At 34.4% G+C, this 25,798-nt stretch overlaps 1 protein-coding gene across 1 annotated transcript in view; it reads left to right on the forward strand.

Annotated features, from left to right (window-relative positions):
- The first annotated feature begins 4,121 nt into the window (after positions 1 to 4,121).
- Positions 4,122 to 25,798, forward strand: part of LOC149556386 (UDP-xylose transporter 3-like) — a 50,620-nt gene continuing 28,943 nt past the window's right edge. The window contains exons 1-2 of the mRNA XM_089830674.1: positions 4,122 to 4,232; positions 4,367 to 4,571. Coding sequence (XP_089686800.1) covers positions 4,451 to 4,571 — 121 coding nt within the window. The 5' untranslated portion in view covers positions 4,122 to 4,232; positions 4,367 to 4,450. The remainder of the gene's footprint in view (positions 4,233 to 4,366; positions 4,572 to 25,798) is intronic.

Below are 25,798 nucleotides of genomic sequence, written 5' to 3' on the forward strand. Positions count from 1 at the left end.
GATTAGAGTGTGGATTTGGATACCCTTTTTGGCAAACTTTTGAGATCCGTGAATGAAATTTTCATCAGAGCAGAAAAGGTCAAGGTCGACTTTTCGAGGCATAATTGTACCCTGCCAAGAGGGTCAAGGTCGACCTTCCTTCAAACAGATAAGATTTCTAGGTTTTCTCTGTGTTGACATTTCCAGTGCGAAACAGGTTGCATATTTTCTAGAAATTGTGTGCGAGCATTAGAAAATAGGTATTTTCATATCGATTCCATTTCGAGGAATGTATCTTGTCCTGTCAAATTTCAAGTATTTTCTATTACTCATTTCCTATCAACTCTAAAATAAATAATAAAACAAATAAATGAATAATGGTGAAAGTCTTGCGCATAGTTAAAGATCCATTTTCACCTTATTTACTGCCATTGTAAACTAACTTGGTATTATCAAGCACTAATTTGTTGACATTTTTTTCATTAATTGATATGTTTCCTTAATTGCATAGTCTAGTGACCTCATGAACAAGATTAGAAGAGATTTCAACTACATTATATCCTGACCAAACTTGCCATCATGAATTTTTCTTATAATTATTTTGGTCCATTCTTCATTGTCAAACTCATAGTAGAACATAAACTTAACTAGGCCATTTTCTTTCAGATATTCAAAACCTTGCTTATATCTCATGTCCTAATTGTAAATGTTATCAAATTCCTTTATGATATGATCTTCACCTAGATTCTCAAGTTTTCTCCTCAAACAACTACCCATGTCTTCTAAATGTATAACATTTTATGGCATTCTTGATAACGTGGAACTGGGTCATCACTCACATACTTAACATGGTTAATCTTTAATTCAAGCCTTGCTTTATCTTCCACATTATGAATTAAAGACTTATCCATCTCTATGACTGAAGTCTTGATACAATTCTTAGATTGAATCCTTGCTTAGAAGTAAAATACCTTGTTTTATTATGTAACTAGGGCTGTCTGTTCTTCGCACTTCAAAAATCTTCAAATCTCCTTCAATTATGTTGTCAAATCGCTCTTACTTACTCCTTAACTCTTCACACAATTGAATGATACTCATGATCATGCTTGTATGTTTATGTCTTTTTAAAACGATCTTCAAATTAATTATGCAACTACTCAATCTACAAAATGTTGTCTCTGTTAACCAGCCAACTTGTTTTCATTTGTACGATTTCATGCAATCTCCAAATTCCATGTGCTCTTGACTAGAGCTTCTACATAATCTGTTATGCCTTCTGCTAACTTCGTAACTTCCAACTCAATCTCTATCTTCTATTTCATCTATTTGGTTCTCTATCCTCAATAGAAAAATGCTTAGTTCAAGTAGGATGAATCACATATAATGGACTTCAATCTTTCATTAGGTGTATCAAAATATTGTTCTTCTAATTCCACATGTGAACTTGATGGATCTTTTTCTTTCACAAATACCTTTGTGAATTCTTCAACATGCTCTTTGAGTGCATCTTTCTTACTATTGTTGTTGCTATAATTTATTTTGTCATTTCTGTTGTTGTTCCTTCTGAAATTTAGATTCCTATTGATGTTCCTCAATCCATTATGCAAAATCTTGCAATGTGACCAAAGTTATTGCATAATTGATATACAGGTGCACTCCTTCTCTGATTAGGTCAATTTTGATTGACTAGTACTTTGCAATTCCTAGCAATGTGTCCAAAGTTGTTGCACTTCTAACACACAATGTTACTCCTTGTCCCATTATCTCTTTCTCCTTCATTATATCTACTTCAGGATCTCCTTCTTTCATTAGCTACAGGGTTAGTATTTCTAAACATTCTACTATTGCCAGTATTACCATAAAACTTAGGTTTCCTACAATCAATTGCTTTATGACCAAAACCATGACAATTATAACAATATAAATTAGTAATAGGTTTGAAAGACTTACCTGTACAATCTCTTCACCTTTTGAATAAATTAAAATTGACCTAAATCTCATAAAATAAATAAGTTGTGTTTATTGATCCACGTTTTTTTGAAGAAAAATAACATCATTTATGAAATTAGACAATAAATACAATAATAAAAGTAACATAAAAATAAGTTTGTATAACTAATTATTTATAGATAAGATGACAAAAGTTCAAAGATTCCATAGATGACATCACACTAGTAAGAATGTTCACAATTTTAATTTAGTAGAAAATATTGTCAAACTATTTCAAATCTAACATCTCACCGGTTCATTTGTTAGCAACTAATAAAATATCTGTTGCGCATGATTAATGGTGGTAGGATCTAATAATAATATTGCAATATTTATTTCTTTGTTGAATTTTGAGTTTAGTATGCTCAACTAGTGGGGCCACATAAAGGGGCCCCATTGCCAAATTAGATTGAATCATGAGAACACACAATATTAGAATACTTTTTTAATTGTTGACTTTTGAGTATAGCTTCAATTAGGAGGGTCACCTAGACCACATTTAGTGAGGAACTTATCTTCAAGCTAGACGCAACTAGTGGATTTGTGGCTTAATTAGACCTAGTAAGTGTGACCACATAAGAAAGGTCCATCCTCAAAGAAGACTCAATTGATCAATTCTTTTAACTCAATTGATGCGACTACATAAGGGTTTGTGGCTTAACTAGACCTAGTAAGTGGGACACATAAGATAGGCCCCATCCTAGACTCAATTATAAATTTTGGATTTCATAAGAAGGGCCCCATCCTCAAAGTAGACTCACTTGATAGATTGTGAATTTAATTCATTTGGTGGGACAATATAAGGATTTTTGACATTTAAAGACCTAGTAAGCATGACAACAAATTTTTTCAATTTAGCTCAATTATAAGTCTAGAGAAGGATTCATGGCTTAATTAGACATAGTAGGTGTGGCCATTTAAGAAAGGTCCCATTCTCAAAATAGATTCTATTAATAAAATTTAGATTTGTTTCAATTAATATAACTACATAATAAAATCCCATCTTAACTCATATAAAAAATGCTGAATCCCAAAATAAAAACCAACACATTTAACACTACCAAACATCAACAATAATATAAAATAAATAAATAAATTTATATAAAACTAATAAAAAAAAATTCAATATTCAATATATAACTAATATCATTATTCCACCTTCATTTCTAACCATTTTTTCCCCTTAAGAAATGAATGCGACAGATGTACTGAAAAGATCCATGTCAACCACCCGTTAACATTTTTGATCGTTTTCTTAGACCAAAAGATTATTTCTATTCAACTATTTACCAGTTTTGGAAATTTCATCGCCAGTAAAACTCTCACCAAAAAAGCAATTTGTTCACTTATCTACAACATAATATTAAAAAAACAAATTATAAGGACCCAATTGATTGTCAGAAAAAGTGATTGGAGAATTAGCAGTTCACCTCTGACAAGTGCAGAAGCCGACGCCAAGACAAACGAACTCACCGGGAGTTGCTTGTAAAAAAATGTCGGTGAGTCGTATTTCAGACTATTTTAAAGTTATCGTTCAGTACAATCCACGGCATACAAATTGCGCATAAACATATTTGGTACGAGCTGGTCTACTTTATATGAGAAAAAGATACAGCGCAATCTGCGTGCCAGACAAAAATTTACTCGCTTACATCATTTCCGATACAAATGTTTCTGTTTTATTCTCATGTAATAATATGCCCTTGGCTAAATAGTTGAAAACTTGTGATGGTTTTTTAATTAATTAATTAATTCAAAAAAGTCATGACGTTTTTAAAAATTTATTAATTAATTTAAAAGTCACAGAACTTATAAATTAAAAAAAACCGTCACATCAGGTACATTTTTTCGGATGCATATACGTCGCCTAATAATAGGTGGTAAAAGTCAGGGTCGTCTGGAATCGAGGTCTTCATGTGACCTTGCCCTGGCTGTGTTGAATAAACGTCAAAAACAACAGGCCGCACATCACCGTTGGATCCACCTAATTGTGCGGTTTCCGGCATTAATGATCTCCGTTGGATGCTGCTAAAGCACGCGATGTTTAGTAAATGTGGGAGTAACGTAGGCATAACGAGATCGGATCAGGGTTAATTTTGTCATTGGACGGGGGCGGAATATGTATTTAAGCACTGGAAACACGAGTGCCGAGGAAACTAGTGATCGGCACACTTAGAAACCCGCGCATTTTGTGTTTATAAGGTTCATTTGAAGTCCCTTTCGATTCCGCTAGGGCACGGAGGGGTTGCAGCGATTGATGATCGGTAGGTTGCAGCTTCGAACACCCTTGTTGTTAAACTTTTAAATCCTTTTCACGTCTTTAATGTTTGGTACGAGTTTGTCCTGGATCTGAAAATGCAGTTAAATTTAAGGCAGCATTCATTGTGTTGTTCTTCAGGCGAGCAATAATGCCAGCTGCTTGTGCGAGTCTTTAGCATTTAGAGCGGAATCGGAGTTAGTGTAGACAAGGAGCGAGTAAAAAATGACAGAGAGCACAGGGTTTCAGCTTGGAACGATTGGAGCTTTGAGCCTCTCTGTTATATCGTCTGTTTCAATTGTCATCTGCAACAAGGCGCTCATCAGTACTCTTGGATTTAACTTCGGTAATTTTAGCTTAACCCTTTGGAAAATTCATTACAGCTATGTAGATGTTTTCTGAACCTTGTCGTCAGTAATTGCCTGCCGTAAAATCAAATCTCGTATCAACAACATCTAACTTCGTATTCACAAGAATTGCTGCATGATTCTCTGCTTATGGAAACATCGGCCTTTTCGTAGATCTACCAGACAAATTCAAGGAATTTCGGATTTGACTCAAGTAATTTTCTAACAACCCTTCGCAAATTACAATGCGTTAGGAGAAGCGAAGGTCAAGATTTCATGTGGACTCTATTGTCGCAACAGTCACTTACTGAACTATTTATCTCTGTAAAAGATATTTAATTCAATTTTGCGTGAACGCCGCGTAAATCGTTATTTGTTGCTGTTAGTGGCAAACTTCAGTTATGTTTGAGATCTATCGGTCGAGTTAAACAATGTCTTGGACTTAACTTTGGTAAATGTTCGTAATGGATATGGAAACATTAATTTTGGTGCAGATCACAGTCAAGACAACAAAAAGCCCCGTATTCGACTTAGGCAGGTCTTACAGGTCTTAGTTAAAACCCCGGGAAATTGTCGTGCATATCATGCCGATGTTTATTTGGTCTAATTTTAATCTAGGCATTGATTTATCTTTATCGACAGTGTTGAAGTTCAATTTTACATAGATGGATGTCTGAATCTACTAATTATTACTATTCATTGCAAACAGAGGTTTAAGAGGTTTACAGAGGCTTACTTGTAGACGACGTTTACAAAAACCCAGGGGAAATTATTTTTACATTGTTTAGCTAGCGAAGACTTATTTAGGCATTATTTGTATAAAATTCAAATCTCATTAATAATTTACTTTTATTGACAGTTTTCAAATGCGTTTTCAGATATATGGCTGCATGAGTTTACCAGTTAATTTTCTTAGTGTAGACTAGTCTTAGCTGAGATATAGGAGTCGCATTGCAATAAAACCCCGTGTATTTATCTTGTCCATTACATTTGTGGGCACCATTCGTGTTAAATTTAAATACGCTGAACGATTTATGTACTATCTGTATATTTTTGTTGCAGACTTTATCTTCAATATAGATCATTTTCTCAAATAAGAAAAAATGCTGGAACCTATTTTTCCCTTTAGTTCTTTTGTTAGTTAATGCCATTGCACTGCAGTTCTATTTTGCCTTTTTTTTGAAATAGGCTGATCTTTGGCGGAAAACATTAAATCTCGGTAATAGAAGGACTGCCCAGAAATTTAAAATTTATTTTATTTTTTTGTTGTTGTTTAGTATTTTGGAAAACTTGCAGAATTAATGCACGAGGATAATGGTGATTGCAGATTGGTCCTGTCTGACGATTCTGCCTATTGAGATCAAATTTTATTCTTTGTTTGCACTAACACTTTTTAGTGAATTGCTGTAGCACAGCAGCACTCTATATTTTTATTGGTAGTAACTGTTGTTACAGGGATTTTTGGTTGTTGGAACAGACTATGATTTTAATTTTTAATAATTATTTAGAGGCAATATTAATAAAGGATTTCATTAGCAATGATGATGCCAGAGTTTTTTGCCTAGTTATGCTGGTCCAATATTGCCAGCCTACTGTTAGAATTCTATAATATCATGCATGATATTATAGAATTCTAACAGCATCATGGATGATATTATAGAATTCTAACAGTAGGCTGGCAATATTGGACCAGCATAACTAGGCAAAAAACTCTGGCATCATCATTGCTAATGAAATCCTTTATTAATATTGCCTCTAAATAATTATTAAAAATTAAAATCATAGTCTGTTCCAACAACAAGAAGCCCTGTAACAACAGTTACTATGGCACTGCCTACGCAGCAATGTATTTGCACCTTAGGAAAAAACATATTGCTAACAAACAATAGTATGCTAGTATATATGTTAGCTAACTGTAAGTGTTTGGAAATTACTAACACATATTAATACAATTAGCTAACATACTATAGTTTGTTAGCAATATGTTTTTTACTAAGGTCCAAATAAGTTGCTGCATAAACAGTGCCAAAATGAGAAAACTTACACCAACTCTTCTTTTTAAGCTCAACTTAGGTGGATGAAAGATGAGCATGGACAAATGAAGCCTCGTGAGTTATGCCCATGTCTGAAGAAATTTTCCTCAGAAAGTCCCTAAAAGAAGAGAAAGAAGAGATGTAGGTGTTGATGTGAGTTTTATGCCACTACAACATACAAGATGAAAGCACTTAGTATTGTAGGATGAAACATCAAATATCAAATACTTTCTTGAATAAGGAAGCTCATATGCAAAACAATGTATTGGATTGTGCGTTTAAATGAGACATTCCCAAGGTTCCTTCTTATTGTGGACTTCCACTCAGTTTTAATGATGTGATACGTTGGGTATCCCAAAGGGACTTACACTGTTCATTCAATGGACATCAACTATTTCAACTACTTCCAACCGAATTAACTGCAAAGGGAAAGAGTTTAGAAAGTTATTCTATTTCTAGAATGCAAGAGATGATGAATGCCTTTGTGACTGCTAGATTTAGTTTAGCCAACGATATCAACCAAGTTAGTGCAATCTCCTAAGGTAGATGTAAGATGTTCAAAATATTACCATTCCATTAACACCATCGATCAATGTATATCAATGTGCAAGCAATAGTCAAAGTAAATTCTCATAAATATGCCATTCGATGATGCAAAGCAAAATTACAATCAGCAAGCAGCTAGTGGTTTGGTTTAAGCGAGTTCTTCAAATATGCATCCAAAATATCTTCCATTTAACTACTACTACTTCTACTTAACATGAAGTGAAATCTAAACTAAGCGAGGAAATGTAGAAACCACACAACACTTCAAAATTATACAAGTAATTCACCTTGAAGACCAACAATGAATTATGAACACTCTTCACAGTATCATAGCAACACAATTTTTCCAAGTCTCTCCCATTGTTTGGGACATCCTTTATACCTTTATCAGTTACCTTCTTGGATTGGAATCCTTTTAGCCCTAATCCCTTTTATGCCTAAGGATTCCCTGATGGGAGAATTCACTCTCATAGGAACAAATTGGAGTCCCTAGCAACTTGTCCTTGAATTGGATCTTGTTTGATCCTTATAGAAAATTGGTGTGAATAGGGACAAGTTGTTCTCCTTATAAGATAATCCTTATTCTCAAGTATTTAATCAAGTGGAAAGTTGCCTCGCATAGAGACTACTGAATGGCCTTCTAGCCTAGTCTGTGTTTTGCACTCATTTGTCTCTAAGTGGAAGATCAACTTGTATATGGAGTTGTGATTTACTAAAGATTCTCTTGATTGTTCTATCCTTGTTCTCCTTGCTTATCAGTGTCCGATGGAACCACTCCTGCAAAGAAAAGAAGGCACGGAGTAAATGATCTTGTAAGAAATTCTGGTTGAGAAATTAACTTCAGATCGTTAATCCCTTGATTCTACCATTTAATTTGGAACTTTATGATCCAAAAAAACCATATTTGAAGGCTGCAAATGAAATTCAAAACCAAGTTTGAGAATCCTAAAGTCTGGGGACAAATCTGAAAATTAAATGTGATGGCTAAATCTGCATCAGATTTTTTTTTTGATAGGTAATAATGGGCTGTAGCTGATTATTTTATGTTAAATTAAAATAAGAAAGATATATCTCCGTTCAATGTAAACACGGGTAGGAAAGAACGGAGACGAAAACGTCTGGTCTTGCCTGGGACTTTTCAGTCCAACACAAATATAAAAATAAATGAGTTAGGGTATGTACAAAGATCCTTACAATCAAATAAAGTTTTATCTATACAATTATGAAAAATTAGCCCCATATTCATAGCTATGTTACAAGTAAATATCTCTATTGATGAAAGTACAAAGATCTTTACTAGCTCGCTCCTGCCTCCATTCCCCAGCCATTCAGATCAATAATGCTCCTCAATCTGTACTCAAATAATCTGCATCAGATTGTTAGGACTTCAAAATCTTGATTAAATCAACTTCCTTAGACTCCAAAAATGCAAATATCAAAATTTATCATTGATGCATTAGTTCTGGTTTCTGAGGACAGCCCTGCAACTTGCCTAAAAATCCTTGAAAGCTACCCGGATTTCATAACAAATGCAGTCTTATCATTAACCATATGTCTTTGACAAGATAATAAAAGTAAAATTTGAAAATACAACCCCTTTGCGATAAGCCATAAATCTGGTTTTCTGAGGACGTGGACTGTAATATTACAGTGTTACACAGGGACTTGCACCCCCCTCCCAAACCTCGGAGGACCCATCTGCGGGATGTCCCTGCACCAGGTACTCGTGTACCCAAGTACCCCCACCTCCACCATTTCTCAACCATGTTGCTGCTGGAATGGGGACTTGGATTTCTATTTGACTTCTGATTTTTGAATGTTACTATTGGGTATGTTATATGTTACTATCTTGAATGTTCAATGGTTCTAGTTCATGTTGCAATTTTGCTATGTTCAAGTATTATAATTTGGTATGTTGTACTGAAACATCTTTTCGTAACAAGCATTTCAAGTTCTATATGTATACTATACAACACTCCTCCCTACCCCGTCCTCCCCTTGCCGCTGTCCCTTGGCTGTCCCGAAAATGAGGCCCACTTACCCCTGTCCCGGAAACTCGTCCTGACATACCACAGTACTGTTGTTACATTGTTAATATACCTCTTCTCAATGATTTTTCCTCAAAACCTTGTGAGAATGATTCTAACAATCTTGGCAACAGTGTCTGCTATGAATGAGTGACCTAAGAAATTTTCTTGATTTTCTAGGGAAAGCTGTCCCTCTCTGAAGAGTTTCAGATTTTGCTCATGTACCTTAGCCCTTTGAATCCTAATTTCAGTCCTCGAACTTCACAATTTTCCCTGTTAACGGGCTGCAATAAAGTTGACGGAGAATTTGGGACTTGGAATTTAGTTATAAATTTTTTAAAAAAATCGATTCTTCCTAGGAGCATTCAGACTTGGGTCTGAAAATGAATACTTACAGCGCTTTTCAGTCACTTGAATTGTCTCAGATTTTGGCGTGATTCAAATTTGGTTCCACATACCCCTGTCATCCCTGTTTTTCTTTTGCAAAACTGTAGCTGCTCTAAGGATTTCAGATTTTAGACATTCAATACTTCTCCCTCTTAATCATCCTTCTTTTCTTGGTGGAGCAATTTCAATGGACACTCTTTGGTATTTCAGTCCTTCACTCTCAGTTCTGGCTGACTTTGATATGGCTGTAACTTCACTTTCCTCAGATTTAAGCTCTTAGAAGCCTCCCATCATTTGCTTTCCTCTTCCTCTTAAATCACCAAGTTCTTCGCTGATTCCAATGCTTGGTCAACTTGGTTATTGTATGTTAATGTGCTGTTGTAGGTGATCTATCAAATGTGTTTTTGAATTGCATCTCCCCCACACAGCCACTGTGGGATTAAAATTGCATTTTAAGCATTGATTTTGAGACTCATGCAAAGTTGAATGGAGCCCCTTGGGATTTGTGTAAAATTGACAATTTTATTGAATCCATTGATTCTTCTATCCCCACCTTCAATCCTTCAATATAATAAATTTTGCTTCTGATATCTTGTTTTTCATTTGTTCCTAGAGGGGTTTTTGATTTGGAGGGGAATTGCTTGCATTTTCATGGGTTTTTGTCTTTAGATGTTCAACTTCAAATGTTCCTTAAAATTTCCCTCCTTGTTTAAGTATCAATGATGGAAAAATTGATTGTTCAGGGGATTATTCCACTTTCTCATTTCACCTTTTTATTAATTCTCATTGTTTCCTCAAAGGGTCGATTTGTACATGGATATAAAAAACGCCTCATAGTTTCCTCGATTTCCTAAATTCTCCCTCAAAGGGGAAATTCAAATGCCTCAAGAACTCCTATTTTACTTGTTTTCTTGTTCATAAAGGGGAAAATCATCCCTAATATGGACAAATCTAATCGAAAAATCCACGCCTTCATTCATTCAAAATGGTCCTCAAGGGAAAAGACAACCCTCTAAAAGGTTGAGGAAACTTCTATAGGCACAGGGACAAAATGGAGATTCATTAACCACAAGGACTTTCCCCACTTCATGTCCAAAAATATTCAAAGTTTTGTACTTAGTGGAAAAACCACCCTCACAAGGCCAAAGGGAAAATCCTGGTCCTCAAGGACTTTTCAATGCACATTCTCCTCAAACATTTTCCTAACTGTAGAGTCTAGAGGAAATTTTGTTAGCATAAATGCAGATGGTATTCCTTTGGGGGAGTATCCTAAGCATTGCTAGAGCACTTGGGGAGATTGACATGTTGCATTCATGATTGTGTTTGTAACAACCAAATATTCCCGGGTCTTAATTAACAACTAACATACTCGAGAAATACAATTATTACTTCAATTTCATAGGAAGACAGTTAAATCAGTTTCGTCCATACAAAAGGGATTGACAGTTAAAAACGGTTAAACAAATTTCTTAACTAAGAACTTAAAACACCATTGAGGAATTAACTATAGAAAATAAAAACCACATACCATGGAATTTGAATCGAGAAATCATTGTAGGGATGCTTTTGCAATCACCCAGATTAGTCCACAAATAGTACTATAACGATATCATAGAATGACTTCCATCCAATACCGCTATATCAAAAATCAAATGACGAATATTATTAAATACCATTATATAAAATTAGGGCATCACATACCACTGTATCAATTAGGGCATCGATCACCATTGGATCATTTAGGGCTTCAGATACCATTGTATCACTTAGGGTTTCAATTACCACTGGATCATTTAGGGCATCAAATACTATATCAATTAGGGCTCTAGATACCAGTGAATCAATTAGGGCTTCAGATACCACCGTATCATTCCTTTCCTTCTGATTGCCTAATTGTGGCAATAACATATGATTAGAAGATATGCTCATATTTATTATTCATATAAATGAAAGATAACAATCCACTAGATAAACCTATCTCTCGCAATTAAATGCAAAATAACTCAATTAATCTTACCTTAGTCTTGCATAGACATTATAAAAGTAAAAATACCTGTTTCCGACAAACGATTGAATGCATAGCGTATCTCTGTTTGACGCATGTCCAACATCTTGGGGAGAGGTGAAACATTGTCAGGGGCTTAACCACCCAACCTTGGACCTTAACTTATTCCCCACGCAATCTCTAACGAGAAAGGCCCTCCCTACCCGGAATAGGCAGAGAACATCTTGTCATCCACTGAGCATCCTGGTATCTAACCACACCGCTCGACTTGACAGCAGGAAATTACAATAACATGATTTTGCTTGAGCTATTAAATGGTATTATTCTGAATTTAATGTATCATATTTGACTTTATTTTCAAAATTATTGCAGACTCCATCTCACCTCTTAACTCTTTTCCATGGCTACACAATCGGTGAATCTTAGGTGCTCGGATCTCAGAGCAATCGACTCTGTTTGTTGATTTCCAACAAATTCATGAATAACATATATGTTCTAGCTTATCTCAATTTGTGATTTGAAAAGGCTATTTTTGAAGATTGCAGAATTTATTATTTCATTATTTAATTTAATCATATCTGATTTCTCTTATGCGTTCTTGTAGATTCAGTCCACCTCTTCACCATTTCAGGGCTTCTTTGCCAGTGAATCCTTAGTGCCTGAAAGATTATGATCATTCTGTTTTATTTACACCTCTTCACCATTTCATGGCTTCTTGTTGGTGAATTCCTTAGTGTTTGTAAGATTATGAGCATTTTGTTATTATTTACACCTCTTCACCATTGCATGGTAATCTTTGCTGGTGAAGCCTAGGTGTTAGAGAATCTATAAGTATTCTGATCTTTGCTTCAGAATTTATGACAACATGGTTATTGATGTTGGTTCATGCAGTCATTTAAGTTTCTACAGCTACCATTTGAATTCATAAATGATGTTTATTCATAAATGATGTTTAATCACAAAGATATTCTATGAAGATCTTTAATGAACTCTGTGTAATGCAAGGGACAAACAATAAGGTATTGTAAATTAATCTCAGTCTAACAATGCATAGCCGGCTACAGTCAGATATTCTAATCAGATAAGAAAGAAGTTATGAATATGAAAACATATATTGCAGTCCTAGCAATATGTAGCCGACTGCAGTTAGGCATACTACTCAGTAAAGGAAGAAACTATGAATTACGAATGCTTATATTGTATTTCTTTCAGCCCTAGCAATGTGTAGCCGACTACAGTTGGACATATACTTAGAAAAAGAAGGAATTTATGAAATGCGATTGTGTATATTTGTGACCTATGAATGGGCTTGGACGTGGCTCCTCTTGTCCTTGGCCGAAACTCCTGTTGGCTATTTGTTCACCCACGAGTTGAGACTTGATTACAGATTCCAGACATCGGTAAAGTAAGGGAGAACAAGGTAATCTTGGTTGAGTAGTTGGAAAGAATGTTTTGGCTGACAATGATTATGCTCGGCTTGCAATGGGAATGTAGCAGATAATGAAAAGGAGAGAGAGTGATGTAGCCTTGGTCGATTCATGGCTTCTTAAAGGCTAGTCAAGACTCCTCGACTTCTATCGGTTTCCAAGATGTCCATTCAAATTCCCAAGTGTTTAATTCAATTAAAACAAAGAGGGAAAAATAAATACAAGGTTGGAAGATAAAGTTGGAAGATTATAAGACAATTCGAATATTATAATAATTCGAATGTTATTATTATAATCTTATATTTATATATGTACATGTAAATATTATTGGGGTGACATTACTTTATTAAATAATTATAATATAATGGTGCCATCTCATTTTTTTTATATCTATATGTACGTATATAGATATATCTATTATAATAATAAGGTGAAAGATCATCTTAAATCCTTTGAGGTACGTTTTATATGTTAACTCAATTATTTTATGTTTCTCAATTATTTAAATAGCTCATGCGGGTCCCATAGATGTATCTTGTTTCAAGTTGTTAGGTCCTCAACCCATTTGCCCAGTAATGGTGATGCTCTTGTTCCTAATTCTTTTCTGACAATGCTTCCACCCCTTCGACGTGTTTTTTACATGGAAATTCCTTGCAGTTAAATTATATTATCATAATAAATTATTTAATCATAATTACTCATAATGGTTAACCATCTCTTCAAGTCCATGAATTTGTCATAAATGATCAACTAGCTTGTTATCTTCACTTGAAATTATAACGACTAACCATCTTAGCATTTCACAAGATTATAACAAATTAAATTGCCAACTGACTTCATGTGAACCTCAACAATTATATTTTAAATTAGGTTAAAAATTGGGATGTAACAGTGTTTGTCATTGATGTCAACATAGCATTGTTTCTATGAAGATCGACATAGTGGCAGATTGAGAATGAGGTCGTCAAATGAAGTATTTATGATTAGGTCAAGCACAGTTAAGGGCATGTTCTGCACTATGTTTTGATGAAGCGGTTAAGTGCGCCTACAGAGAGTTGAAGACATCCAAAATATATGTTTAATTCACAGAGGATAGTTTACAGATAGAGTACTTGAGAAGCAGCTTCTGATGTTTGGATTATATCTCCTAACACAGATAGAATTGTGATACGCGTAGTTAGACAATGAAAGTAGACAACCTGATGATGACGTTAGTAAGTGTGCAAGGTTTGAGGTCGCGCACGTGTGAGAAGTTGTAAAGACTGTGAGTTGACAGTGTTTTGTAATTGTAAAATAATTAATTATCTTAAAGAGGTCCTATTGTAATTAATTGGGAAAGCCTCAAGGCTGACTAAAGGAATTATTTTGAGGATATGGTATAAAGGAAGGTTATTATCTTTTTGATGAAGTGTGAATTTGAGAAGTAATATGCGAAGTATTTGGTAAATGCAAGTAAGTGATCCAAGGGATTATTGGATGTGAAGTTGGTGATCTGATATCAAGATCAGAATAAGAGAAGTCCGATCAGAGGGTAGAGAAGGAGCTATATATATTTCTATTATTCTACAAGGAATAATACGAAGATCAGTTGGACAGTGAGTTCAGTGATCTTGCCTTTGAAGCTGTTTGGACAGTAGGTCCATCTACCTTCTACAACTCCTAATAGGGTGACACAACTCCTAATAGGGATTCAAAGTCTCCTAGTAGGGATTCATTGGCTCCTAACAGAGTCCATCATATAACAAGGAACATTTATATTAGTACATCATTTTGTGGGTACCATTCCCACTAGGGTTTTCGCTCTAATCAAGGGTTTCCCTAGTTAACATATCTAGTCTTATTGTGTATGAGTATCTTGTTATAGTTGTTGATTATATTGATCACATGTTTAAGGATTAATAAGGTTGAAAAATGTTTTAATACTTCGATACTTGATTCACCCCCTCTCTCAATTATCTTGGTGGACTTTACTTTTTAATAAAATCGATATTCATAGGGACTTTTCTCTAATTGTTCTTGTTCCTTATGCCTAGGAGGGAAATAATGGCCCCTATAGGGAGTAATAGTTTTAACACTTAATTTTTTCACTTGTCTTGCTCTCAAGTAGTATAAGATCAACTCTTTCAAGGGCTTTCATAATTTTTGAAGTGGAAATTCATGTATCACATGGATCTTGATAATTGTTGGAGTGTAAACCTGCCTCTTATAGGGATTTTGACCATTTTTGAAGTGTAAAGTCTATTTTCACATGGGCAATTTGCAATTTCGGAGTGAAAATTCCATTCCGTGGGGAAAATGTGCAATTTTATAAGTAAAAATTGATTTTCATGAGGTTTTTTTGTATAATTAAGTATGGAAAATCAATTTTTAATAAGGATTTTGAAGCCCCTATGTAGAAAATATGTCATTACAACACATTTGATTGATTGATTGATTGAGAGAGAGAGAGAGAGAGAGAGAGAGAGAGAGAGAGAGAGAGAGAGCGCTCTTAGATGTAGTGTATCATGAATGTTTAGGTGTTTGATTTGTTAATAGTGGACCAAGTTTAGAGAAAATTGAATGACTCTTTAGTTCTCATAGAATATGACAGATGGTTGTTTTGACTAGATGCTAAACTCAACAAGCATATGTTGCATTCATAGCACCTTGACATTTAGCCTCAATGGAAGATGGAGCAATAGGAGATTATTTCTTGCTCAACCAACATATAGGAATTGAAAAGGGCTTTCATGCATGACAATTGCCTATCTAATTTGAATCTATATATCTGCTAAAGCATTATCAATACTTGTTGCATAGCGAACCCCATAACCATGAGCACCTTTAATTTAATGAAGAGTTCTCATGGATGCTTTCTAATGTATCTTATGGGGCTTCTGCATAAATTGAGAAACCATGCCCACAACATATGAAATGTTGGCCCTAGCATGAGTTAGATAAGTGTGGCATAAACACATTCATATAGGATGTATTATCAATCAATTGTGAAGAGCTGAGCCTCAAGATCAACTCTTGAAAAGAATGAGATTAGAGTAGGGTCACAATCAGCCATCTAATTCTATGAGAGCAATCCAAGAGCATATTTGGATTGTGTGATGGTAATCTCGAAAACAAATTAAGATATCTCAATCTTGAGCCCTAAAGTGCATGACTAAGTTTTCCCCTTTTCCAAGCTTAAAAAGGAGCAAATCCCTCGAAGGATCAACAAGCAATTTAAGTTTAGTTATAACTTAGTAAGTGGCCTTTTACCAATTTAATGAGGTACAAGAGATATGGAGTTAATCATAGAGTTAACCATTTCCTTCAAAGATCTATTCTTTAGTTCCAACATACAATTTGTTAGGAAATGTAAGGGATTGTGCATTGCAAATAAATCCCTTTCAAAGTACAAAAGTGCTGAAAAGAATGGTTTTGTCATCTATGTGTAAAACCTTAATGGCTATTCTCCACATTTTTTGAAGTCTTCTCAAAGATTTGAACCAACTTTTTCTCAAGTATAATTGAGAGATCATTGATTAAGGTCAAATTATGTTGGGTCCTACTAAAGAAGAATGTTGAAATGGACCAGACAAGTAATTATCAGTATAATTTCAGATTTGTATATCTATCCATGCCTTGCCTTTGTCAAAATTCTCTCTAGGATGCTTGCCAAGGATGTAGCCTTAGCAAGCACCATAAAAAATGAACATAAGCTAACCTTTTAACCATGCCATGTTGGCTAAGTTGCGAGTAGATGTAGTCAAGATAGTCAAACTGCTCATGCTATAACTTCATTGGAATGAGTGTGATGATAAATCAAAGGTGGATCAAGATCAAACTGAGAAAAGAGGGATATATTGATAAATGATATTTTTGATTGCTCTCCCACTATAACTGTATAACCACAATACACCTTGCTATAATGACATAATCGGGAGTGAGCTCAACTTGCTCATTCAAATGGGTACAATTTGAAAAACAAATAGGGTATTAGACTTTAGTTGATACTTGATAGACAGTGAGGGCATCCATAGAACATCTTGAAATGTCTGATCACTTGCATGGAAATACCCTCTCACACGTACCTTAACAATTGTATCACCCATCACAACAGTTGGTATAGTACAAGGCTTGTAACATTTGAAATCATTTTAAGGTGAAGCTATGTTGTTTGAAGCACTTAATTAATTACCAATGTGGATGGTGGAGATACAATTGCTACACTAGTTTTTCCCTTTCCTTTCCCCTTGCTGTCATCTTTTACCTTTGAAGACCTCTCATGTGAGGAACTTTTTTTAGATTGAGAAATGTTAATATTATTCTTTTCTAGATTGTCAAGCAAATACTCTATTTTTGACCTTATCTTTCTTTGGTTTGTTGCCCTTAGAAGATGAGATCCTTGAAGTAGCTTTAGAAGTAGAGGGTTCTAAATCCTTTTTGTTCTTGTTTTTCTATTTATTGCCTTTTCTTTATAATTATTCTATTATTCAGTGTGTTGGTTGACAACCAGGCTATGTGAATTAGAAGATTTTAGAGTATCCATTTGGATGAGCTTTGTGTTGCCCTCAAATGACAGATGTGGTGAAATCGTCTAGAGATGGCACTGCATTTTTGATTTTGTAGGACACCCTTTATGGAATAGAAAGCATAAACAAAGACTAAATAATTTGAACGAAGTTAAGAGAGATATAAACAATCAATTGTTGTCTTCTTTTCCAATCCCACAATGTCTAAACTAAAATTGTAATGATTTCATCATGGTTAAGAAGTCTTAAATGGTCTCAAATTCCCAGAACTTAAGCTAATGAGTACTTTTCCCAACTGGCGACTTCTTAAGACATCATGAACTCCAAATAGACTAGACAAATTTAGTTGAAATCTGATTGAGAGGAACTTAAGGAATCAATATGGAAGAGTTGCTTGTGAGATATAGGTAAATGTAACAACTCATATGCATATTCACATTTCTCAAGCCATTTTATTTTCTTTACAACTATTTCAGATTTTCAGTCATAATAGTTATGTGGTGTAAGTAGAGAAATTGACAATTGATCCATAGTGCAGAAAAATAAATGTGAGAATGCAGAAATATTAAGAGGACACACAACCACCCACCACCCTCTGATACTAGTTGCTGAAATGACTCTTCTACTATCACAAAGCTTGACAAATAATTTCTTGGTTGGTAAACTCATCTATTTTACTACAACAACTCTCCTATTATAATATCCTTTTACATTGTATCAAAAATATGTCAAATGCAAACATCCCAGTCTGCCATGAAACCCAGAACATCAAAATTTCAACATCTAATACTGCTCGTATGCCTACATCCTCAACCTAACAAAATTCTGACATACAATCATAAACAATTGCATAATTACAAAATTTGATGAACCCAGCCCTACCCAGCTACTTTAGTATGCATATACAAAGTTTCAGTGTTTAAACCCTATGCAAACTTCTCTGCGCCTGGCAAAAATTGACCAATAATGCTTAAAATAGTTAGAACCAAAGTAACAGCACAGAACTGTAGAGCTTAAAGAAATGTCCACTTAAAAATAAGGCTAAAAGATGAGCTGTTTTGAGATACTTATGAGGGTGTATATGTTGGAAAAGCTTAGGTAATCTTTTATTGAATTGGGAAATCAAAGTTGACAATCAATATTACCACTATGAAGAGCAGGAAATTTTTGACCCATTTCAAAAAGAATTTTAGCAAAAATACCTCCATTTAAGTGAGAACAAGTCTATTAAAATTACTCCCAAATTTGAAAAGACAAATGAGACGGGGTTCAAGTTACTCCCAATGAGATGGGGTTCTCACCCTTGGTGACGCTTGAATTGTAGATGGGCAGCAACAATGGTGCTTTGGTTGGGTGTGACAGTGGTAGTAATGGTGGTCGAAGGGTGCGATTTGGATGGAGGGTTGCAAGTGGTGGTGGAATGGCTCTGGAGCTAAGCATAGTGAGTGGTGGGTTGATTGATAGCGGAATATAGGCAGCAGTAGTTGGGCCTAGGCTGCACAATCTAAATAGTGACAATGTAACCTATAACAATGTACCACTAGATTTATTTATTTTTAAACAAAAGGTTGAAGGACGTGTTGGTGTGTGTTTTTTGACATAGACACCACTGAACAAAATAGCAGGGATACTCTATCCTCTCGTGAACAAAATCCTCTATGTGCTAAATAGACAAACCGTGTGATCACAAAGGCAACTCCAAGGTTCCAGATGTTTGTGATTTTTTTGTTTAGGATAGACTCTTGTGGTAGGATGATTTGCTGAAAACCTCCAATGGGACTTACATAGTTACCCAATCCTTTGTCCTTCAAATAGTTTTGCCATTGAGCTTTTGGATTCTATTTCTACTGAGATCTATTAAAGGAAAAAAAAAGATTAAGGGCCAAGGAAAATTATTTTAACTCTAAACTCGACCTATGAACTTGTGTAGACAAGACTGCAAAAAATGGAATTTGAAACCTTTCCTGCTTTGCCAAATTGAACAACTGCACAAAAACTGTGCAATCTTCAAATGTATTCTAAGGATTTTCACATCACAGATATTTACCAACATTCAAACAATGAATACAGTAATGGAAGTTGACTTTCTTATCACTAGTTGAAACTAACTTTGCACAATAGTTGAAAATCGTCCAACTATCAAAAGTATGAACAGATTGATCCATATGGAACATTCTCATCAAATCCTTCATTTAATTTAAGAACTTGAAAATAAAATCTTCTCTAAGTCAGAGATTAGAAACCATGCGACTTGCAAAGGATATTTGAATTCACCAACAATTGAACAATGAATTTACTTAAGAAGTGTTCTATGCAACAATCTACGAATCTCCCTTTACCAATGAGAGGAGTAGGGTTTATACATGAGCTCAAAAACAAATGAAGGACCTAAATCAAATTAAGATTGATGGCCAATATTAAGACAACTATGCCCTATTTAGAGTTTGCAGTGCTTGTCTAATGAGAATTGATGAAAAATAAGCAACTCATCAATTGCTTAACTCTAGAATAAAGTGTCCTGATGGAAGGAAAAATCAGGTTCATTGAACTTGGACGCCTTGTCATGAAATTATTTGATTGGTAGAGATAGATGCTTGCTGTCTGAACATGCTTGTTGCTTTGCCATTGAACAATTCTTCTTCGGGAATTTAATTCTTTTGGAAAAGATAAATATTCCCAAATTATAAATATCTTTGAACCTTCTTGAACTTGGATTTTTTTTCTCTTTTTGAATGTTCTTCGATCCAGGATTGTGGACTTCGTGGTGTGAACTTTGAAATCTGAAGGATGTCTTTGAAATCTTCCCTTGTCCATCCATCCTCCTTGTCTTGAAAATCTTCATAGGTGACGAAGTCCTTGGTTGTGTTTGTGTTTTTCATTTGTGAATATCATCTTTTCTTATACCATTTGAATTCCTTCCTTTGATCTTGATTTTTGGAAATCCAAGGTTGTTGCAGCCTCTCCTTCATCTTTGTCTTCATTCTGGAAATGGCCTTATGAATTTTGGAAATGATGAAGTACTGTCCTTGGTAATACACTTTCAAGTCTGATTTTCTAGATTTTTTCCGCACTTAGGCAATTTGAAGTCATCCTAAGATGTGAGGACTTTGCTTGTGCTTGTGGATTTTCTCTCAACTTTCCTTGGTAGATTTGACTTGGAAATAGAAAATTTTATACTCCTTGAGCTGACTTTATGCTCACTTGTAAATTCTGCTCACTTGTAAATTCTTGACTTGATCGGATTTGATGGTGGATTGATAATTGTTTTGACACTTGTCCATTCTGAAGCTCCTGAGTTTGAGCAGACTTCAGCTTAGGACAAGGATTTTCCTTCTTGAGAAGGGCGTCCTTGATACGAGGTTGTGTTATTTATCAACACTTGGGATAAATTTCTCATCCTCCTTTCAAGGCGGACTTTGTAATGATTTAGGAATTCTTCTGCGCTGGAGAGGGTGGGCTGTAGGTCTGTTCAAGGAACTTCAAACACAGCAATTTTCTAAGCGTTCCAAACTTGAGCAGAGTTCATGTGTGTTTGCGGAATTCGCCATGCCTTAATTAAACATAATTTTTTTTTCGTGCAGAACTTTGGAATTTCCATCGCCTGATCTAACTTCATCATTTCTCTCTGGATACTCAACAAATTTGCAATTCTTGACTAGATTCAATCTTCACCATGGATTGTGGATTTCCTTCATGTGAGGTCAGACTTCATGACAATTTGATGATTTTGCCAAGCCTTAGACAAATTTCTCATCTTTCCAAGGCAGACATTGTGTTGAAATAAGGATTTTTAAACCTCTTAGACAGTTTCTGATTGCTTTCCTCTAAACTTCCAAAGTCCATCTCCTCTTGCTTTCCTCTTGAATTGAGGCGGATTTCAAATAGGTTTGAGAAAATTTCTTCACTATATTTTCCTTGTTCTCTTGAAAATAAAAAGAATCTAAGTTACGAAATTTGCAAATCCAAAGTATGGATTTTTAAGTCTATTTCTGATTTCACTTTGCATTTTAATCCGAATTTCACCTTCAATTCTATAAATTTTTAAACTTGCAATCAAGAATTAGACTGGAATCATGAAAAAGATAAATTTGTCAAAAATTCTGAAAATTTATTCTGAATCAATAAATTCTGCCCCAAGTGTGAGATTTTTAAGATTGAAATCCTGAATATGGATTCAAAATTCTTTCAAGCCTGCATAAAATCGTTAGAACCTATCAATTAGATCAGAAAACCCTTTGAAAATTCTCAGAAAATTCTGAAAATCATCTCTAATCTTGAGAAAAACTGGAATTTTAAATGAAAAATTCTCAGCAAACATGGAAATTCAAAGAAATGATTTGAAATCACCTCTAATCGTGAAAGAAATCAAAAATTTGAATAGAAATTCATCAGCAAACATGAAGATAAAAAATTCAGAGCAATGGTCATCAATAATCATGGAATTTAATCTGAAAATCACCCAAAAGCTTTACCCTTCTCTGAAATCTGAAATCTACTGCTAACTCTAGGGCTGCAATTTATTGTTTTTAAATGAATACAATGCCAAGCTCATGTATTCGTAGGAAAAGATAATATCAAGAAGAGATCAACCTGCTTTCTTCTTTTTTTTCCTGATTTCTTCTATTTTTTTGTTTGTAAATAATTTAGAGAATGTTTATTAAAAAAACTTGTTTTTTACTTTTCCCATGGCAATTTCTTGGTGTTCTTTCAGAATCTCCCTTATGTTTCAACCTCTATCCTGCATATTTCAAGATCTTTTCAAGTCGATCTATATTTTGCTTCCTTTTAGAAGCTTCTGTAAGTCGATCCGTTTGTGCTTTCTTCTAAAACTTTCACATGTGAAGAGACTTTGAGGAATTTCTCTCTTTGGATGGATTTTTTCTTTAAAATATAGCATTTAAGTACAAGTCTCTTATACTTTAAGTTATATTTCATATAAAAAATGCTTGGATGTTTGAGAATGGTTTCAGATATCTAGGACTTATAATGGAGATTTTGTATTTTGAAAGATCCTAAAATTTATCAGGGTCATCCAATTTTCAGTAATTAGCACACTTCCACACGTGTTCCTTTCCATAGCTTTTGTTGATTTTTCCACAACAAATCTCATACTGGAACAAGGATTTTCCCAATTATGAATGCTTTTTCTCATTTTTAAATCCAAAAAAATTCACCACTTCTCATGCTTTTTAAAAATAAAATTCCAGATGAATTTGAAGTTGGATACAAGTTTTTTACATTTGGGTGATTTTACAACTTTTGGCTTTCCCAAAACATTTAAAAAAAAGGTAAGTTTCTAAATTTAGAAAAAGAAAACAAAAAACTAGGCTCTAGATTGACCCAAAATGCCAAACACTTTTAAAAACTTTCAAAAAGTAAAAAGCAAAAAAGTAACTTTTCCTAAAAAGTAGTTGTTAGAATTGACCTCAAGCAATGTCGATCTTCGTTTACTGGTGTTTTTGAACACCTGTATGGGGAATCATAATTCATTTTTGGTTATACTTTCTCTTTTTCATTTTTGATGACACCCCTGAGCTTGGAATGAGCTCCTAAATTTTCTTTGGCAAAAGATCATAGATTGAAACAAGAATACTAAAACAAGACCATGAAAGGCGAAGAATTGGGGGTCCCCATTTGTAATGGGACGATGTGTGATAATGTTACAATGCGACGATATGACAAAATGACTTTCTTTTGGTCCAATTGCTCCCCAATCCAAAAATGACAATTTATATGGATCTAGGGATTTGAAATCTTTTAGACTTAATGACTAGGTCCAATTAGTGCCAAAGTGATTAGAAAAAATGTTGCATGTTTGTTTCCATGATTGCTCTCTAGTGCAAATGCTTTCTAGATCTTAGATTTGGGTAGAATAAAAACCAAATTTGACTTTTGTAAGCCTCTTAAATGCAATGGAACAAAACAACTGTTGCCTAGATTATCAAAAAGTTATACAACCATAATATGAAATCCAATGCAATGTAAACTATGTTAGTTTTCTTGTTAAAACCGTGGTGATTCTCTAAATTATTTGAAAGAGTAAGAGAAAAAAATACTGATGTGTGATAATGTCACAATATGACGATATGACAAAATAACTCCGTCTTGGTCCAATTGCTCTCCAATCCAAAATCGACAAAATTTATATGGGTCTAGGGATTTGAAATCTTTTAGACTTAATGACTAGGTCCAATTGGTGCCAAAGTGATTAGGAAAAATGTTGCATGCTTGTTTCTTTGATTATTGCATACTTGTTTCCATGCTTGCTTTCTAGTGCAAATGACTTCTAGATCTTAGATTTGGGCAGAATAAAAACCAAATTTGACTTTTGTAAGCCTCTTAAATGCAATGGAGCAAACAGAAATGTTTCCCAGATTATCAAAAAGTTACACAACCATAATATAAAAACCAATGCAATGCGAAATATGTTAGTTCTCTTGTCAAAACCATTGCGTTTCTCTAAATTATTTGAAAGAGCAAGATAAAAAACCTTTGTGATTCTCTAAATTATTTGAAAGAGAGAGAAAAAAATGCCTCGTTCAAAACAAATTTGCATCATTGTTAAAAAGGCAGACTTCGCAATCACTTGGTAGGCCCAATTTTTGAATAAGTTAGGGACATAACAAAAGCTTGGGGAAGAACTCAACAAATTGATTGAATATTAGCAAATGCAGATGGTTTTAGAAACATCCTTCAATGACATGTATATTATTGAATTCGTAAAATATATTATTGATTTCCATCAGATATAAATGAAAGTTAGAGTTGAATACATATCGTAGACCTCTAAATGAGTACAATGCCACTTCCACTAGCCATTTGACATGCAAGAGTTGCCTCATTATAGAGATTTTTGGGAAGTTCTGTGATAATAACATCCGAGTCAGCACATTCAACAATTATATTCCAATCTCTTGTCACTTCGTCATTGTAATCAAGTTTCTTATGTGAAGGAGATCCTAATTACTAGTGAGGGTTTTAAAGTTGGGACCCCATGGGGTTGAGGGGTAGCGCACCCCTCTTGGGGGTTTCGTAGGGTTAAGGGGCCGTGCACCTCTTGGGGGTTTAGTAGGGTTGAGGGGTAGCAACCTTCATTAGAGTTTTAGGGCAGTGCCCCGTGCAAGGTTCAGGAACAATGCCCATATTAAGGTCCTTAGAAACCACACAAGATTTCATGGTGCATGCCATTTCACAATTGTATTGCTTTATGGAAAATTGTTTTTTGACACTTCTTTGTTTATGAAAATGATTTTTTTTCAATTTTACTTCGGGCGGCTATTGGGCCCTTTTGTTTTATGTGGTCTAAATTGCCATCAGTTGTTACTAATCATGTGCCTAAATTGCTTAAAAAAATATAGATGTTTCAACATTTGCACTGACTGAATTCATAGGTATACTAATTTAGGTAATTTTTTTCATAAAAAATAACAACTTCGAGCAATCTACTGGCGAGTTGTAGAATACATTGGCAATGAGCAATTCTTCATTGATTTTGACTTCCAAGTACTTTTGAGCTTTTAAACTATGATTTGCATGCAAAGTGATTAACCTCCAATTTTTCTTTAGAGACAGGAGATTGCCTTATTTATTCAGAGGGTATTGGATTTATAAATAAACTGAAGCTATATAAAACTTAATGCATGAATTAGAACAATGAACTATTTTATCAAATAATATTGAAACCGAAATAGTTGAACAAAACAATTTTCTACAAAGAGATATCTGATTTTTCAAGAAGCAAAATCATATTAAGGAAACTCATGATAACATGACTGAAATATTAGGTAGAGGAGTGGAAACATATATAGGAAAGAAAGGAGTTAAAATCAACCAACGGGAAAAGTAGTTCCAACTACATAAATAAAACTCCCAATAACATGAATGAAATACATGATAGAGAAATGGACACATATACAACAAAGAGAGGAGCTAAAAGAGAAGGCAGAGTAGTGGATAAATATACAGGGAATAGAAAAGGTAAAATTGATCAATGGAATAGTAATTCCAACTGCCCAAAATAGACAGGAGCTACACTCATGGAATATGCTGTCTACTCTTATAACGACCCATTCACTATATATATATATGTATGTATGTATGAATGAATGTATTTGAGTGTGTGTGTGCAAGCAAGTTAAATAATTAAGCAGGATGATACAAATATCCAACAAAGAAAATAAATCACACAAAAGTCATTACTGCTATGATTTGAGTCTTATCACTAGGTTACGGCTGGTGGATATAGAACTAGAGAATCTATAGAAAGTTAATAATAAAGAAAGAACCAAAGTGCCTC

The sequence above is a fragment of the Cupressus sempervirens genome, chromosome 5 (genome assembly GCF_028749045.1).
Source record: "Cupressus sempervirens isolate cs-2001-9-10 chromosome 5, ASM2874904v1, whole genome shotgun sequence".
NCBI lineage: Eukaryota > Viridiplantae > Streptophyta > Pinopsida > Cupressales > Cupressaceae > Cupressus > Cupressus sempervirens.